This window comes from Apis florea, unplaced genomic scaffold (assembly GCF_048593485.1).
Source record: "Apis florea isolate Af1SG1 unplaced genomic scaffold, ASM4859348v1 contig_2293_pilon, whole genome shotgun sequence".
Lineage (NCBI taxonomy): Eukaryota > Metazoa > Arthropoda > Insecta > Hymenoptera > Apidae > Apis > Apis florea.
The window spans coordinates 5,637,207-5,655,344 of NW_028256554.1; the positions used below are offsets into that span (position 1 = coordinate 5,637,207).

An 18,138-nucleotide genomic window follows, 5' to 3' on the forward strand; every position below is an offset into this window, starting at 1 on the left:
TTATTACAAATTTTCACGAACATAATTGCAAAAATATAGATCTGTTTCATTCTTTAATAATAAACACTTCGTCTTAAATATTTGTCACGTATTAATCGAGATTTTCGTACATTTAAATTTTTCCACGTATGCATAAAATCTAATCATTCAACACTTTGATCGCGGATCGTGAGAATTATAACGAAGAAGTTGTTTTCAATTTTCGATTGAAACTCGACTTATTCGGAGAAAAATGACCGCAAAATGGCGAGCCGAAAGAAATTGAACGCGCGATTTAACCGACACAAGCAAGAAACCCTGGACCTGTTCTCGCGTGAATAGAGCTTAATTACGAAATTTCAAGAACCTCGTTCGACGTGTATTCCGTTGAAAGGCATTACGGTTAATTGGTTAACTAATTTCGTTAATTACCCACCCATTATTTGACCGCATTTATGCTTAATTTTAATCTCATCGCATGCACGATCATAATTTAATGAAATCAATCTTTATTATTATAAATTTCAATTCACTTTATATATATAATATGCAACAATCTTTTTTTTTTCTTTTCGTAAAAAATTTACTCGATGAAAGATATTTACTAATAATCTTCTCGCAATTTTATTAATTTTTATTATCCGGTAAAAGAATCGTGCCCTTTCGTTGTTAATTTAATAATCTCTTCTCCCCGAAATTAAACGGGATAAATTGATTTCACTGTATCTTCAGAAAAATCTCTCTCGATTGCTCAGTTAATCAACATTTCATGGGATTAAAGTAGCGTCTGATTAGTGGCTCGTACCTTTTCCGAGTCTGTGTCCGAGTATACACGACCAGGTCGATATTCCGGGGGTAGATACGCCCGTGCACTTTCGGGTGGCGCAAGTTGCAGCAAAACTCTACCACGTGGTGTCAATTCCAATGTATGAGGAGTGACCACCGGCCCGGCTCTTGAACCACCCACTACACCACCGTCTGTAACGAATTATCATGGAAATTATAATATCATGCTGATTGAAAAATAGTTTAGAATTTGAAATGTTTCAAATATTGAGAAACATATTTTATAGCACGTTTTATTAGCAGTTTTATTTAACGTAACGTGATATTTTATCTTTGAAAATATAGTATCAATTAAAATAGCGATTAAATAATTTTAATCGTTTTTGAAGTAAATAATTCGAAAACATTCGAATATCGCAGAAATGTGATTTATCGACGAATCAATTTTTGTCGAAAGAAAATTTAAATCGTGAAAGGGAAGGAAGAGGGAGAAGTAAATGTGATTTTAAAAAAGAACTCTTCCACGGTAGAATTCCAGCAATTTTATCCTTCATCGCCGTTAGCATAATCCTGTTCCTTTGATTTGCTGCCTCTATTTCCGTCATCTCGGATCCAATCTAACTCCGGCACCTCTAATTTCTGGTCGATTCAACCCCTTAGATTGCCAAGTTTCATTTACCGTCAAGTTGGATACTATCTGATCTGTTGCTTCCGAGGAACGAATTCATTCGTATGGAAATTTATATACTTAATAATCAAAGAAACGAAAGATGATTCAAGTTTCAACTGTGCGTGAAATATAATATTTTTATAATAGATTCAAGTGATATATTACGATATTTATTAAGATATTGTGACGATCAACTTTTGATGGTAATATAATTTCTTAATAATAATTTTCAAACAATTCTCAGACCGTCACGTTAAATTTAAAATCGTGTTTTTATGGACCGAGATATATATTAAACCCACCTAAAGTTTCCCTCTCGACGAGCCATTAAATCTTAATGAACTTAATCTTTAACGCGTTCTTTATTGCGTCGAGTGTCGATAATCGTAAAATTTATTATATCACGTTTCCATTTAACGGAATATATATATATATATCCTTATAAAATACGTTCACCGACTCGATATTAGAGCTGAGAATGAAGGAAAGGAGGTAAAATAATTTTACAAAATTCCGGCGTTTGAGGTAAATAAAATTCTGACAAAATATCTTATATTTAGCGTCTTTTTTATTATTATGGATTAAATTATTTCCAATAAACGCGCGACATTTTAGAGGAATTAACCGTGCTCTCATTTGAGAAAATAAAATTTCATAATATACCGAGTATAGGGACCATTATGGAAGGGTTAAAAAGTCGGCACACCCTTCAAGATCTACCTTCGTTAATTACACGAGTCGAGGGTCCAATATACACCGATGTAATATATATATATATATATATATAATAAACCGTCATTCAAAACATGGAAAAAAAAGAAAAAAAAAAAAAACTCAACGTCGTGACTTAGCCTCGTTATTTACACCAGTTAAACATTCATCTCGAAATATCGCGCATTTATTGAATAACAACGGTAATCACTCAAAAAAATTACGATCTTTACAGAAAACGATTTTGAAACGCTATTAAAAATGCCAAATTGGAAGATGCAAGACGCAAGATATATTTTTTCTCTACTAATAATAATTGTAATTTTTGAGTTACGTTATTCTTTCATTAAATCTCAGTTTTTAATGTCAGATTGACATTAAAATTTCGAAATAATTTCTCGCCTATCGTAACCATTCATCTTTTCGAGCCGGATAAAAATTCTTTCCGACATTTTTTTCCACCATGAAAAATTACACGAAATATAAAATGTATAAAAATAAGCGAGTTAAGCGAAACATCCTTTATACGAAAGATGGTAGCCTGTTTGGCAATGGAGCCACTCACGTGGCAATGGAGCAAACAGGCCTGGCCAGAAGTGTCATCTGTCCTTTACCGTTGCTGTAAATTCACGATAATTCGCCATTCAGCCATTAATTTCGCGCGTGTCACAGACATCAACAGACTAACCATCGTTTGAATCGTCTTGACACGATCCAACCTTCCTCTCCCTCCTGACCTACTAATTTAAGCATTCGTTCCACCAGCCTAGCCGGAAAATATACCTTCCGCCTCGGAGAAATTCCGAGGAAATTGAAGCAAGGCGCGAGAATAACGACTTTCTGCCTTTCTGTTTGCAACTTAAAAATTTAAACTTCGTCGAATGATCAATAAAGGTTCTCTAATGGTGAAGTTTTAACGATGGCCATTTTAAACAGTTCAACGGCCGATTTGAATAATTGCATCTGATAAATTAGATGATTATCTTTTCTGATAGTCGAAATAAAATGCAAAAAATAATTTATATTTTATTCGAATTCTGAGCGTTTGAAAATAATTTTGTGAAATTTTTTCTCAATTTTTTAAATAGCAGTATTTTTTGATAGCGGTAAAACTAATTTTATTCGAATGTTTCTTCAAGATTTACGATTTCATTTTCACTGAATTTTATAACGTTTTAATATGTTGGAATTTTTTTTTACGAAATTTTTTACGCATCAAGAAGTAAAAAGAGAGAAACTCAACGTTATATTACTCTCGATTAATTGCATTGTGTACATTTCAAGGAATATCTTTTCAAGTAGATGGATTTAATAAAGTATCGTATAAATACGGATTATTAATATGATTCTTGAAAAGATTTGAAACGATGCATATTATCTCGTTTCAATCGGCACTCAGTGTCAGAGCATCGATCAACATTCATTTTTACGAATTACATGACATTTTATTTTATCAAATTATAAAAATTAATAGTTATATGTTAGATTTTACATTGTTCAACATTATGTAAATTAATAATATTTAAACAAAAATTCTTTAATTAGTAAAATTTCTTCGAGGAATATAATTTTGCAATTTTTCCCTATTAAATCTGTAACAAGAGCTTTGTTATACAGAATCTTTAGTTCCATTAAACTCATTTCCACGTTGCTTTATATGCTTCGATAATTTACTCAAATCTTAAATAAAACTTCAATTTTATCTACCATAAAATACCATAAAAAAAAAAAAAAAAAACAATTTAATATGTAAAAATATAAATTCGTATATAACAATATATTAAGATCATCACACATGAATGATAAAATCAAAAAGAAACACAATATTCCAAATACAATAATATATTTCACATCTTTCAACATGCGATTAAATTGAAACAAATTGTAGCGCACACCGTGTCATTAGATCAAGTATACTCATCTTTAAACACTTTTTAATCCACCACAATTCCACTCTCCGTTACCAAGACGTGATGTTGTAAAAGGAACGGTAATTTTTAATTCTTTACTCTGCCCTCTAGCTCGCGTATCGTTTCACCTCTCACTTGTACGCCTTCACTGACCTACCCCAAACTAGTTACCTGTACGGTGGTCACCGACAGACGTTGAACTAATGTTTTTTATCATTACCAGTCGAAACGTACGTATTTCCAGGAGGAAAAAAAATGGGTCATGGAATTTCGACCGCACATTCAACTCGCTCAGAATATTAAATGTTTCGAGTCTAATATCTTTGGAAGTATTCAAGATCAAAATCCATATTTAATAATCCCGTACTCTAATCTCTGGATAGATTTTTTTTCGAAAATAGTGAATCCATTTTTTGAACTGATTCCTAAGTAGATTTTCGTTTCGTTTATCAGAGAATCTGTATTAAGAAGATTTTTTTTTTTTTCTTTATTATTTTCAAGTTTTGACGTTTAAAATTTTCATTATCAGATTTATCAGATTATTGAATTTAACTTCTCAATCCAATTTTAATTAATGAAAAAGGTACTTACATCGTAAGTACGTGTGCATGTATATTGGATCTTCCGGATTATGTAAATTGGAACTAATAGCATTACAATGTGACGCAAGTGATATGTCAAGAATGCATCGTTGCACCAGATGTTGAAACGTTTCAATTTTTGAATCCTAGATACGTTCTTAGCTGAAAAATGATTGTTGTAAATGTTTTTAAATCAATCGTTATTTATTATCAATATTATATTTTGTTCTTTATTAATTTACAAGATAGATTAATCATCGAATTTAAATAAATCTATAGAGAAGAATAATTTTTGCGAAACGATTGCAAGCATGAAGCGCTTCATGACTTTTGTATTTACACGAGAAGTTGGGTAAATAAAATTTAACCAAATAAATTATGCGAATTTCAACGATCGATAAAGCGCAATCTCGTTTAAAATTCAATCGTACGAAATGAAAAAAATAAAAAAGAATCTGGTTTATAGATTTTTCATCGCTCGAATAATCGTTTATATTTTTAATAATATTCCACTTGACTATCAAACATCGTAAAAACATCAGGATGTATCCGTGCGTTTACTTCCTATAAAAATATTTTTCCATCAAGACGTCGCCAATAACCTGTTACAACCATTTCCATTCCACGAACACGAAACATTTTTCCATTCGAATAAAAATATAATTCACCATCGTGGTGTAAATCATCAATATCATCGTCCACCTACACCGAACCCAATCCGAGCAGATCAATTTCTGAAGTGGCGCAAATACGAAATTTCCACACGACGTGCATAATTATTTCGCGTCTCGTTCTCGCGAATCCACGCCTCGAAATCAAATGTTTCCATCGTTTTTTTTTCATCGAGAGTGGGTGAAAAAAAAAAAAAAAAGAAAAAAGGAACTTTTCCAGTTTCCACATGCGCTCGCTTCACCGCGGTTGACAAAAGAGTACCGAAACGTACGACTTTTTCAAAGGCGAAGAAAGGCGAACACGTGTCGCCTTTGAGAGGCGAGGTGTTCCGTGGCTCGTTAAATTCTGCCAGCGAGATTAAAACTACAACTTCTTCCCATCACCGAGGCCCACGCATTGGAAAAGAATTAATTTAAAAGCTCGTCCCGTGAAAAGGAACGTTTTAATATTGTTACAGAGAGAGAGAGAGAGAGAAAGGATCTTTTTGGAACGGACGAAACGAAAGTTTAATACGGCTTGGTTGTTTTCATTATCCTTTTACCAAAATATAATTATTTTATTTTGTAATATAAATATCTCACTGTTAACGAAACTTTTAAAAAAGTACAAGTAATGTAATAAATCACGAGCATCTCGTCATGCAACTTGCGACTCAGAATCACGTTTAACAAAATAATTCCACTCCTCGAAATTTTCATTTCACTAATTATTCGATCTGATTCAATTTCTCTCGAGATTATATAAATATAATAAAGATTCGATGAAAAATAGAAGCATCTCATATATATTCACTCACAATCAATATAATTTCATCCCTCGAAATTCCTCTCTCAACAAGCAATCAATCTCAATAATTCTTCTCAACTCGATTCTTCTAGAATTTCTTCTGCGAGTTTTTAACGAAAATTCGATAAGAAATCGAGGAAGAAGCGACGCTATTAAGATCGTTTCCTCCAGATTTATCCCAATATTTTTTACGTGGCAGAGCAGAGAAAGATGAGGACGTATCTCAACGTGCATTGTGTGTGCACGCTTGGACGTTGATGGATAGTCTCCCTAGAGCTCCTCTATCCATCCTATTAAATGCTACCTAACTCCTCTAATCGAAATCAACTCTCCTCCTGGCAGGGGATTTTCACTCGAATCACCATCCTGAAGAATTTTTTTTAGCTCGTCGGCTAATTTGCCGACGTGCACTCGCAGCCGACAAGATATTTGAATAATAAAGTCGTGTTTATAAGGAGGAGGAGAAGGAGGAGGATCTCTCGAGAGGGGAATTTTCGCGAGCAAGTCGAATGAATGCAGCGTGTCTCGAAAGCAGGCGAAGGGAGGAAAAAGCTATGAGAATCGCGTGGAAAACGAATTCAACTGGGAGATGATTTAAAAAATTTTCTTGGATGCCTACTTTAAGATCGAGTGCACCGATCTGGTGGGAAGGAAAGGGGAAAGTTTGGAGGGGATGAATATTTGGAATGCTGGATAGATTATTACGAGAGAAATTAAGACTTATATAAATTTCTTTTTGTCTTTGAATTGTATAAGATAAATGTATAAGATTGAAATTTGATGAACGTGATGTATGTAGGTCGCAAGTATTATTCACACGAATATCGATGAGAAATATTTTACGAGATATACGTGTTATAAACATGCGAGTAAATTATTTCAATGTGTTTCGTGCGTGTTTGTGCCCAGCATATATTATTTCTTTTGATCAAACTTCTTTTTCTTTCGGTTCGCATCGTATTGTCACATCGAAAGATAATTTCTTGAATATATAGTGTGATAATGACATTGTTAAAAAAAATAAAATTATGAAAGAATCGCAGGAATTCTTTATGAATTAATTCTTTTTAGATTAAAATCTATCACATGGAAGAGGAAAGTAAAAGGATTAAATCGGATTAAAACTTCATTTTCTCGTATGAAATGAAATACATTTTATCATTTATACAAGTGAAATTATGATTTGTATTCCAAATGATTATATTAACTGATTGCAAACTTTGTAATTAGCTCTCATATAATTAATATCCTATCATTAACAAAAATTTTGTTTTAAAATTTATTAATTATAATAATTTATGGAAAATGGAAACAAGTGTAATTAAATTTGTTACGTGTAATTAATCTCACGTAAATCGTATTTAGAAACTTTGTAAAGAAAATTGCAAAATAATCTATTAATTTAAGTTTCATTAAAATTCTTGGGGGAATATAAAAAAAATATTATGTTTCTAATTTTCTCTCTGCAGCCGCCCCATTCAATTCATCATCATTTTATTCGTCATTTTCTAATAAAGAAAATATACTTTTCATACGTTTTTTTTTTTTTTTAAATAAATACGTAAAACTGGTTATTAAAGGAATTTCGTTTTATAGAAGCATAATGAATAACGTGGACATTAATCTTATCAAGAATAAAAATTTTTCGAGATATTTCCGAGATAAATTATTTTATAAAAATCAAAAGATTTTCATGAACCTCATTTTTTCAATCGTGAATCGTGCAATTTCGACGTTCTTCTCATTACATTCTAATAATCTAATGAAACTTTTCAACAAATAAATAAAAAAATTTAAGATATTTTTATAATTTAATAACATTATGTCAATAAAGTTTCATGAAAAGTTTATATCGTGGTACATCTTTTATTTATTAAATTTTAAAAATATTTTTTTTAGAAAATATTTCGTATCATTTATCGAACAGGAACATCGAGAGGAAATTTGGAAAGGAAGACGGTAGAAATATTACCATTTGTTGGGAAATATTATATAAATCTTGTATAAATGGTATCAAGAAATTCCTGATACTGACACGTTCTTTTCCATCCTCAATGAAGCGGAAGAAAAATTTGCCCAACGTGGCTCTTATTCTCAGGTTGTTCGGCGGCTAGCCAACTGGGATGTCGTTAGCATAATCGACCCGAATTTTCCAATCTCACTTTCGAAACTTTTCCTCGATAATATCGAATAATATCGAAGAAGGTACTTGATCCGTTTTATAATCCGTATTTGCTTATTATTAATTAATTTTATATATTCCACTTATTTTTACGAATTGTTACATTTCTTTATAAACTAAGTACAATTCTTTATAAATTCTTTTTTTTTTCAAAAAAGTAGTTTTATTAAAAATAAAAATATAAAAAAATTTAATAAAATATCCATAAATACGTTAAATATGTTAATATTATTAACAAAGGAAGAAACAACACCTCGTGAAATAAAAGAGATCAGCCTTTCATTCTTGAATTTCAATAAGTAAAAGCATAGATATGTGTTTTCGGGGTTGGAATTTCATTTCATAGGGCCGCGAGAATAACAGAAATTCCGGGAGCGACTTTAATTTGCATAACTCTTCCGAACCGAGGTTTACAAGTGTAGATATACTAATTTTAACATGTATTAATTATGGATCATGCATATGGTTTCTAATGAACACGTATGTAAACACATCATTGAAGCAGCTTTGTATCCCAAATTAATCTAATTATACAGGGGAAAACATCAGAAATGTTGTTAATGAAAAATGATTCGCACGAAATTTGCAACGCGAAAAATTTGAGAATAGAAGAAATTGAAAAATTGAAAGTGGAAAATTAAAATGTAACGAAGGTTGGAAAATTAACCGTGTAATTTTGAAACGCTTCCCTTCATTCGAAGAGAATTACATACGATGAAAGTATTTCAATTTTTCTGTTCAATGTTCACGAGAAGAATGGATGGAAATTACGTTGCTAAAAAAACCATATTTTTTAGAGCCTGTTATAAATTATTCTTAATTTATTCTATGAGCAAATGAATATAATCTTAATTTAGGGACAAAAATAATAATCTGCTTTTGAGCTCATTAAAGTGCATTTTTTCTTCTGGACATTTGAGAACATTCCCAGAAAACTAAGTCGAGTGTCATTAGTGAGCAGAAAAAGCTCGTCGTCGGGTAATCAACGAATTTTTTCAATTTTTTGAGCGTCCCTTCGTTGTGTAATGAGATACTTACATTCGAAACACGCACTTGCACCAATTTCATGCATGTTCGAAAATACATCCTATTTTGCAAATATTCTGTAAATTACAAATATCTATATATATTATTTATAATGAATAAAAATCAAGATCATTCGAAAGACAATTCGAAATCGTTTAAAGATTATTTGAAATATAAAGCGGGAGGAGTCAAGGCCATTGGAAAGTTGGAATGGAGGATCAAGGTTATTTGAGGATCGTTTGAAAGTCAAAATTGAGAGTTAAAATCATTTGAAAAGCAAAGTAAAGAGTCAAGATCATTTGAATCCCACTTGAGGGTCATTTCTTGGAGATATTAGAGAATATTATACTTTTTATTACTTTATACTTTTTTACTTTTTCCTAATCAATAACATATCTATCAAATTTTATTAAAATACATGTGAATATACATTATATTTAAACATTACATTTAAATAAAAATTGATAGAAAAAAGAACGAAACGAACGAAGATCAGATCTAATTTTTCTAAAGCCACAAACTCTACGATCAACAAACTTTCTCCTTCTTTTTTACAATGCTCCCTCCAACACGAAAATCCCATCAACACCGTTCCTCGATCCGAAACTGTATTACCTAAGCAAGAAAGGAAAAAAAGAAGAAAAAAAAACATATCAAACAACCCAATTAACTCGACATCTACATCCATCCTTTTCTATTCTCTCCCCTACCAAAACTCTCGAAATTTTCGAAATTAGTATCATTTCCTGACTGCGAACGTCAGGGTTGATTGGACGCGAATGAGTCGTTTTCCATCGACGCCGTCTGATCCAACCGAAAAGTTAGCGTTCCTCTAACGAAACAGAATACGCGAAGAAAATTAGAAATCCCTGTCGGGCAGAGCGACGACGCCTGGCCATTGACTGACTCTGGCTCCGCTCGTCGAGTAAATATTTAGCCACGACGTGGCCGGCAAACGACGAAATAAGGACGAGAAGCCATTAGGCCACTATATCTTTGCACTTCAAAAGAGAGAGAGAGAGAGGGAGACTCGCCCCGGCCTCTTCAATCCTCGAGCAAAGCCGGCGCCAAAGAGGTGAACGAGATGAGGCCACCTGGCTGCCGGCACACCGCTATAAAATATGCTCCGTTTTACACGCTTCTCTCTCTCTCTCTTTTTCTCTCTTCCTCCTTTTCTCCACTCTTTCTCTCCTTTTTTCCCCTTTCTCGCTTTTTCTCTACTGTCCGTTTTCGCGCGCGTATTATTATTATGGCCCAAATGGAGGCGGAAAAAGGTGGTGGAAGGGTGGAAGACTCGATTGTTCGGGACAAGGCGATTAAAATCGAGAATGAAATGTAAGAATTGTGCGGGCTCGAATGGATACGGTGAATCTTGTGCGCGGATGGAATAGGCTTTCGACGATTTTTAATGGCGGTGGATGGGAAAAAAGGGACGCGAATATGACGATGAATATAACCGGTATGAACTTTTTCGATGAAGGAAATACTGATCTGGACGAAATTAAGTGGATTTAAAATTGAAGTAATTAATTTATGTATAGAGATATAATTTTAAATTTTACCGATTAAAAATAAAAGAGAGTATATCTATTTTATATATCATTTATGTAATATCAAGTGATTCTTTTTTTCATACCACGACCTTTATTTTAGAAGAAAATAATTTGAAGCAATATTTTCAGAATTATTTCAGAATTATAGAATTTCCTAAAGTAAACTTGAACAACGTTATTCTTATTCATCATCAAAATGCGAATCCCGTTATTAAAACAATTCCAAACTTTAATCCCATGGTATAAATCCAAGGAGGAAAAATATTTTTCCTTACCCTTGGCAAGCTAATTCCCCTTGTATTGTACCATCCTTACAGGAGCAGAGTTAAGCAGAGTTAAGTTTGCGCAAAAATAACACACAAAAGAGAGCTCATAGGATCGTTAACGGGAAAGACGATTTTGAGCGTGTGCCACTCGAGGGTATAGAATCTCAGACGGGCGCATCTCGGGATAATTAATGATCGAGATAGAACCTTCAGGCGTGCAGGGAACTTGCACAACTCGATAGATGAAGGGAGATCAGCAAAGCTCGAATTGAGAAGTCTCTTTAACCATGGACAAACCGATGGCCAAACGTTTCGAATTCGAGTTTCCATTATTGAACGGAGTTGCATATTAGTCTTGTTTATACTTTGGAAACTGTACGATGATTTATTATCAAACGATGATATCAACTTTCCCGACAAAGGAGATATGGATAAGATCGATTCGAACTCGGTTTGAAATCGAAGTTTAATTTACCTTTTAATGTGAAATTTAGCTTATAATTGTGTCTTTAATTTCTATGGGACGTATATGCTATTGTTTCAAAATATGTTTAAAATTTCGCACCATAACCAATTTGTTAAGAGTATATATTTCGTCTTGGATTCTAATTTGGGAAATTAAATTGATGGAACATTTGGCTCGACCAATTAGTAACTGACGACCACATTTTACTATATATTTTAGTATAGTTTAACGTGGTTATTAGTATAGTTAGTCCACGTCAAGAAATACGAATTTAACCCTCAAACTTGGCTAGTCTCTCTCGAGAAACTATTGTCGAAACATTTCTCGCTGAAACATTGAAATTTCTCTATATAGACTTAATTAACAATTGGAATGTAAACGACATTAATCCACGAATATTGCACAATTATTTCTAAGACGAGAACCGAATTCCACGATCCGAAAGTTACGCCATTTGTCGATGGAAGTTCTGTCTACTCGAAGCGCAAATACTATTCGTGAAATATGAGTTAACGTGGTTCGTTGGATGAAACGAGCGATCATTTGTGGAATTTAATTATCATAATTAATTAAAATTACAATGTACTCGAACGTGGTGAATATTTAATTTCCACTGGTTTTAAACGATTTTCCATTTACCATTAATGCTATTATACGTTGCGAAGATAAAAAATTTTTATTAAAAATTTGAATTAATGACTCGATTAGGAAGGAAAGATTCGCGAATGTTAAATGTACGTTTAAGATAAAAGAGGGTAAGAAGGAAAAGTTGAATCACTCTTGGCACGTGCCCCTTTTCGAAAGAAGATTTCACCTTTATTCCAATTTCTGGTCACATATTTCGAGGCTCATTCGCATATAATAAAGTGGCATTGATATCGAGTACGGGGCTCGGATCATAATTACGTCTGGAAATGAATCTTTTCCTCGAATTATTGTATAATTCCACTCGTGTGCTGACCCCCTATTTCTCAGTGTCACATCGTAAAAGCGTCATGTTTATACTCCTATTTCAATCCGTAAAAAAAAAAAAAAAAAAAAAAAAGACACATGGGTTGTTTAATACGTTCAATCAAAAGTTTTAAATTTACGTCGGCGCACGTGCACGATTTTTTCCCATTTATAATTCTTTTTTTTTTTTTCCCTTTCTTTTCTTTTCTTTCAGATTCACGCACACATACATGAAATATTGTGCATCGAGATAACGCAAAGTTGCGCGCCAAGTTTTTTATTCACTTAACACATCCGATATTTCACGGTAGCCGCGATGTACAAGAAAAATGTTTATTGGAAAACGTGAAAAATTGATATCCTGCAACTCTGTTAAAATACATCTCCGTGAAAAGCATGTTTCACGTCGTGCTGCGAATATTCGATACGCATTTGAAAAAAAAAAAAAGAAAAGAAAGGAGAAAAAATGATAAAAACTTTCATACGTATATGTATACGCTCTCGTTAAAAAGTCTTGGGATAGTTATATTTGAAAAAAAAAAAAAAAAAGAAAAAGTTAAAAGTTAATGTAAAGTTGCAATTTAAAATCCAGAATCTATGTAAAAGCATCTAAAAATAGAAATTCTCTTTTTTTATCGAGAGAGGAATAATACTTATATTACACTTTGAGAGACATAGTATAAGGATAAGCAAACATAAATGTGGCAAGCTCCGAGTCAACTTCATTTGTCGGGATTACCATGTTGAAATTGCTCTTCACATAGTTGCGATCAATATGCCTGACATAACATACGCTTTATTCGTACGATTCGATAATTACATTTTAATCATCGAAAACAATTGGTAAATCAACGTATAAAACAACAATTGTAGAAACCTTTTCGTATGGAAGAAGAACGTTTTTGAAAATCTTCCATCGTTCGTACACTTTCGAACCAATCTCCTCTCAATTCGGAATAAAAAAAAAATTCCACTTTCCTACTCAAGAAAAAAAAAAACTAACACAAAAATCCAATACACTACACTGACTGCCGCCAATCACTTATCTATCGCATCTAAAATATCAAACCACGATTTCATCTATCTTATAAAGAAGGGATGTAACAAGTCCAACATCTGCTTGTCGTATAAAGAGGGGATAAGGATAGATAATTTCGATAAAGCGGACCTCATATGTCAGGATTACGCGCGGTTGCTTCCTCGGTGGGTGTGAGCAATGGCCACTAGACACGTATTTTGCGAGCTAAACAAACTTTGCCCATCAGATTGTATAACTGCATGTCAGTCTAGCCAGGCTTTCGGTTATTGCCGCGTTTTCTGCGATTGTTTGTCCTCGCCCTCTCTCAACGTTGAAATCGTGGTTCCAAAGGTGGAACCGTAGAATCGTTACCAAACACTCGTGTATGTATGTTTAATTCCAGCTTTGTAGCGGTTGGTACACGCTAGCTAGTGCCCGCTTCAAGCGATATATCCCAGCCGACGTACGAGTTATGTCGGAGGATGTGCGATGAATTCGTAATGAAGGCGTTACGTTTAATCTGGTAACGCGATCTTTGTGACATTTGGGAACGTTTGATAAAATAGGGGGTTGAGAGAATAGATTAAGATTGGCTTCGATCTGGAACTTTGTTTCGCGTTTGAATCGAATTCGAGTCGAAATTTGTGGTTGTTGACTTTTTGCACTCTATTTCGAAGATATTTTACGAAGATTATGATTTGAATTTTAATTTTCTTGGTTGATTTATGAAGAAGGGGATATATATTTTATTAAGCTTATTGTATAATTGAATATTGCGGTGCATATTGGTTATTGTCTTTTGTGATAATCTATGAAGATCAAATGAAAATCAGTTGGTAAGTTAAACATGAAATTTTCATGTCACGTTAAGTACGCATAATGCCGAATATATAATGAATAACTGAATAAGGTACACATAATCAAAAATTCCTTGTATAAAATATTATCTACTTTAAATTTTGTCAAAGTTCAAGGATGTTAAAATTCTATAAAAATTCGCAGTTACACTCCTATTTCATTATTCAATAGGTTTGCTAGTAATAATAAAGCAAATATCATTTAAATATCATAAAAGAAGAAATAAAAAAATATTTGTACTTACAATAATTTATCGTTCTTTATCTAACCAACTTTATTTCACAAAAAATTCTCGTTCACGTTTATTTCATCCACGTTTATTCACTTGTTGAATTCATAACCATATCAAAACCAACAAGCCAAAGCTATTCTTATACATCATTCCAAAACTCGACTGTCCATTTTATCACGAATCCACGTAGGATAAAATTAAATCGATGAAGAAATAATAAACGGATTGAAAATCGAATCGTAAAAATTGGAAAAATTTTTAATCCCAAGATTCTCATTTTGTCTTCTCGATGATACATGATTACGTTAGAAGTCCACGTTGCTCAAAGCGACAATGCACTTTGTTGATTACGCAGCGCCTGGTAGACTGAAGAAAGAAACATTTTTTTAAGACACGCGTGATTTTCAGACAAGAAAGGGCGTTTATATGGGATGTCGAGTGCTATATAACGCCTCGTCGGCTTTTGCTATGGACTTTATTAAAGGCGTTGTACTTTGATAACACTCCAGCCTCATGTACATGCGTAGAATTTCTGAATGCATTCTAATTCACGGAATACCGCGTGCAACTCTGGAAAGGTGCTTTTGTAACAGGAGTAAACGGCGTGGGTGATGTAACAATGAACGTGGTTTGCAATATGCGTTAAGCGATTTTCTATGAATTTTATTATTTTGATTATTTTAATTAAACGTTCGAAAGTTTGATAAAAGGAAATTTTAAGAATAAAATAATAATTTCTTACTCTAAATAATTTTCAATTCTATTCTATTTCTATTTGTTTCTTAGTAATGGCAATATCAATCTCTTTTTATGAAAATCGCATGTGATGTGTTGTAAATAGCGTAGGATGTACGCGATATACATTGTCAAATGAGTTAAGATAAGATAATAATTATGTGAATTAATTTATATGAATATTATCATTCAATTCTGAACTATTCTAATCCATCGTTTAATAATATAAAATATAAATATCGAAATCATAAACAAAAATACTAAATTTTTAAAATTGATATCACACTTGAAACATTTCTGAAATCATAACATTATTTCTAGAAGATTAAGCTTTGAGTAGAACTGACCTCTTTTCACTATCTGCTTTCTTTCTTTTGCCTTCAACATCGATTTTGCAATTGTCACGCTCCTATATCATAAATAAGAATAATATTCGAAACATTAATACAAAGAAAGATCATCTTCACAACTAATCTCGAGTCAACTTCGATAAACCTTAAAACGATTTTCGATATTTCTCCAATTCAAGACTACGTTCCAAAATGTCTATCATTATAATTTAAAAACGAATTCAACAACGAAGAAAAATTATCATCGAAATATAATTATTTAACTCAATGCAAAAGTGATGATTGAGAGACACTGACATCTGCGATATGCCATCATTCAAGAGGAAGAATCACAAGTTTCCATTCCGCATCCAGAGCATCGTGTACCGAATACCGGATTGGAATCTGGAGTAAACATCAGAAACCGCTATAATTTCTCGATCGTGATCGTCACTAGCGATCTTCGGCCACGGATGCAAGGACAAATCCTTGGCATTCGAGGCTCGAGGGACCTCCTGGGTCGCCTCCTCTCTCGTACAACGCTTGTGAGTCATGCTATGCGGCATCGTATTCGCATGCAGGATACCTCGTGGCAATTTCCAACAGAGGATGGAGGCCGGGATTGCCGGCATTGTAAACACGCTTATTAACTCGTGCACGCGAGTCAAGAACCGCGCTTCCAAAGCGTATTGAGGTAACGCGCGTAATCTCGCGCCGTGCTTTGTGACCACGGTGTTTATCGAGAACGTCTTTGTTGCGCACACACCCTTTCCGGATTATTTTCGTCGCCTTAAAGAGATTCTCGAGTTAATAATTCAGTTCCATATTCGAAAAGATTCGAAAGTAATGTGATATTATGGTTGAATAAATTATTTCAAGCTTCTTGGGATGAGGGATGACGATTCATTGTGTGTCGTAATGACGTAACGATGGTTGTTCGTTTGAGAATTGGAAGATTCGTCGAAAGGAAATTATTGATGGATAATTATGATGTAAAGTATATATGTAATAAGATAAATTATGATATTTGGAGGATGAATTTAATCTTAATCTTTGATCACATTTCATTTCTATAATTGTAACGATGAAACGAATATGAATTTGCATAAACATTCGTAGTTACGGATTCGTAATTGAATTTGTATGTGTATTAATCTAGATTTATATAAAAATGAAGATGAGATAGGATGAAAGTTCAAGTTCAACCATCTGTACAACAGATGCTACGATATTAATTTGCAGACAATAGCACTTGTGAAACATCTGTTCGTTACTATTTTGTAAGGCTATTTTGACATCTTTTAAACCGCTAGGATATTCGTTGATACGAATATTAATAAAAGATTTCGATTAATTAAATTACTTCTCGAATTACAAAGATTTAAAACTTTTGAATTTTATACAAAATTTTAATGTCTCTAGTTTTTATTACATCAATTATTACGTATATTACACGTTAAAATATTAAATATATTTTTATTAATATTGAAAATAACATATCAAATTCTATTATTTCTTTCGTTCAATTTCATTACCCTTAAGAAGGGTTAACATCTCCGGTATGGTCTAGTGGCTAGGATACCTGGCTCTCACCCAGGAGGCTCGGGTTCGATTCCCGGTACCGGAATTATTCTTTTTATTTTTTTTTAAATTTAAAACCTCTTCTTTTTCTCTTTTAAAAATCAATAAAAATCAAGCAACGCGTAAATATTTTTGTTAACTAAACTAAAAATTGCAATTACTCGTAATATTAAACAACATTACGAATATTATATGTACGGGATATCACTTATAAATCATAAGGATTAAAAATTGGCATAAAACGAACCGATTTACATCTCGTAACCAAGAAAGTAGAATTCGAAAGTAGACACTTCGTCGAGTAGAATATATTTGAGGGAGGGAACAGTAGCAGATTCAACGGTACCTTGACGGTCACGTTTCTCCACGCCTTGTGATTATTGAATATTTAACGTCGGTTGCACGACGTTTGACTTCCTGATCCGATCGTGCAAACCGTAATCGGCGTGATCGTGCGATTTACCAAACGGGCTGAATACCCTTTGTAGGCGAGATTTAGTGGCATCGATTCATACCACGTTACCCAATCTCTATAATATTACGTTTCCGCTTTCCATTTCGTATTGTATCGTATCGTCATTGCACACCATTGAAATCGTGCGGGTACATGAGTATAAATAGATGTATTGTGACATGTGTTGGATCTTTCAAGCAAATTAATGGCTGGATCAAGGCGCTATAATTCCATGGCAAGTGAGTTACTCGTGATAACTGTATACTATTTTGATGCCATGCCAAGTAATTGATATATTTTGATATAATAGATATATCTGAGAGTTTGAGGAATATGTACAAATGGAGCAAAGATGTTTTATGATTGATGATTGATTGATAAACGAATATCAC

The 18,138-nt window shown here is 33.1% G+C and overlaps 1 protein-coding gene, 1 long non-coding RNA gene and 1 other non-coding gene across 7 annotated transcripts in view; 2 read left to right on the plus strand and 1 right to left on the minus strand.

Annotated features, from left to right (window-relative positions):
* LOC147658269 (uncharacterized) overlaps window positions 1-18,138 on the plus strand; it is a 109,129-nt gene that overhangs the window by 63,028 nt on the left and 27,963 nt on the right. The gene's annotated exons all lie outside the window — the stretch shown is intronic.
* The window catches only part of LOC100867445 (uncharacterized), a 95,771-nt gene that overhangs the window by 26,632 nt on the left and 51,001 nt on the right, over window positions 1-18,138 (minus strand). For both annotated transcript variants that reach the window (XM_086903940.1, XM_031917157.2), the window contains one exon: window positions 785-957. In XM_086903940.1, coding sequence (XP_086760066.1) covers window positions 785-957 — 173 coding nt within the window. The remainder of the gene's footprint in view (window positions 1-784; window positions 958-18,138) is intronic.
* Window positions 17,267-17,338, plus strand: TRNAE-CUC (transfer RNA glutamic acid (anticodon CUC)). The gene has a single exon. It is a non-coding gene; the product is annotated as a tRNA-Glu (tRNA).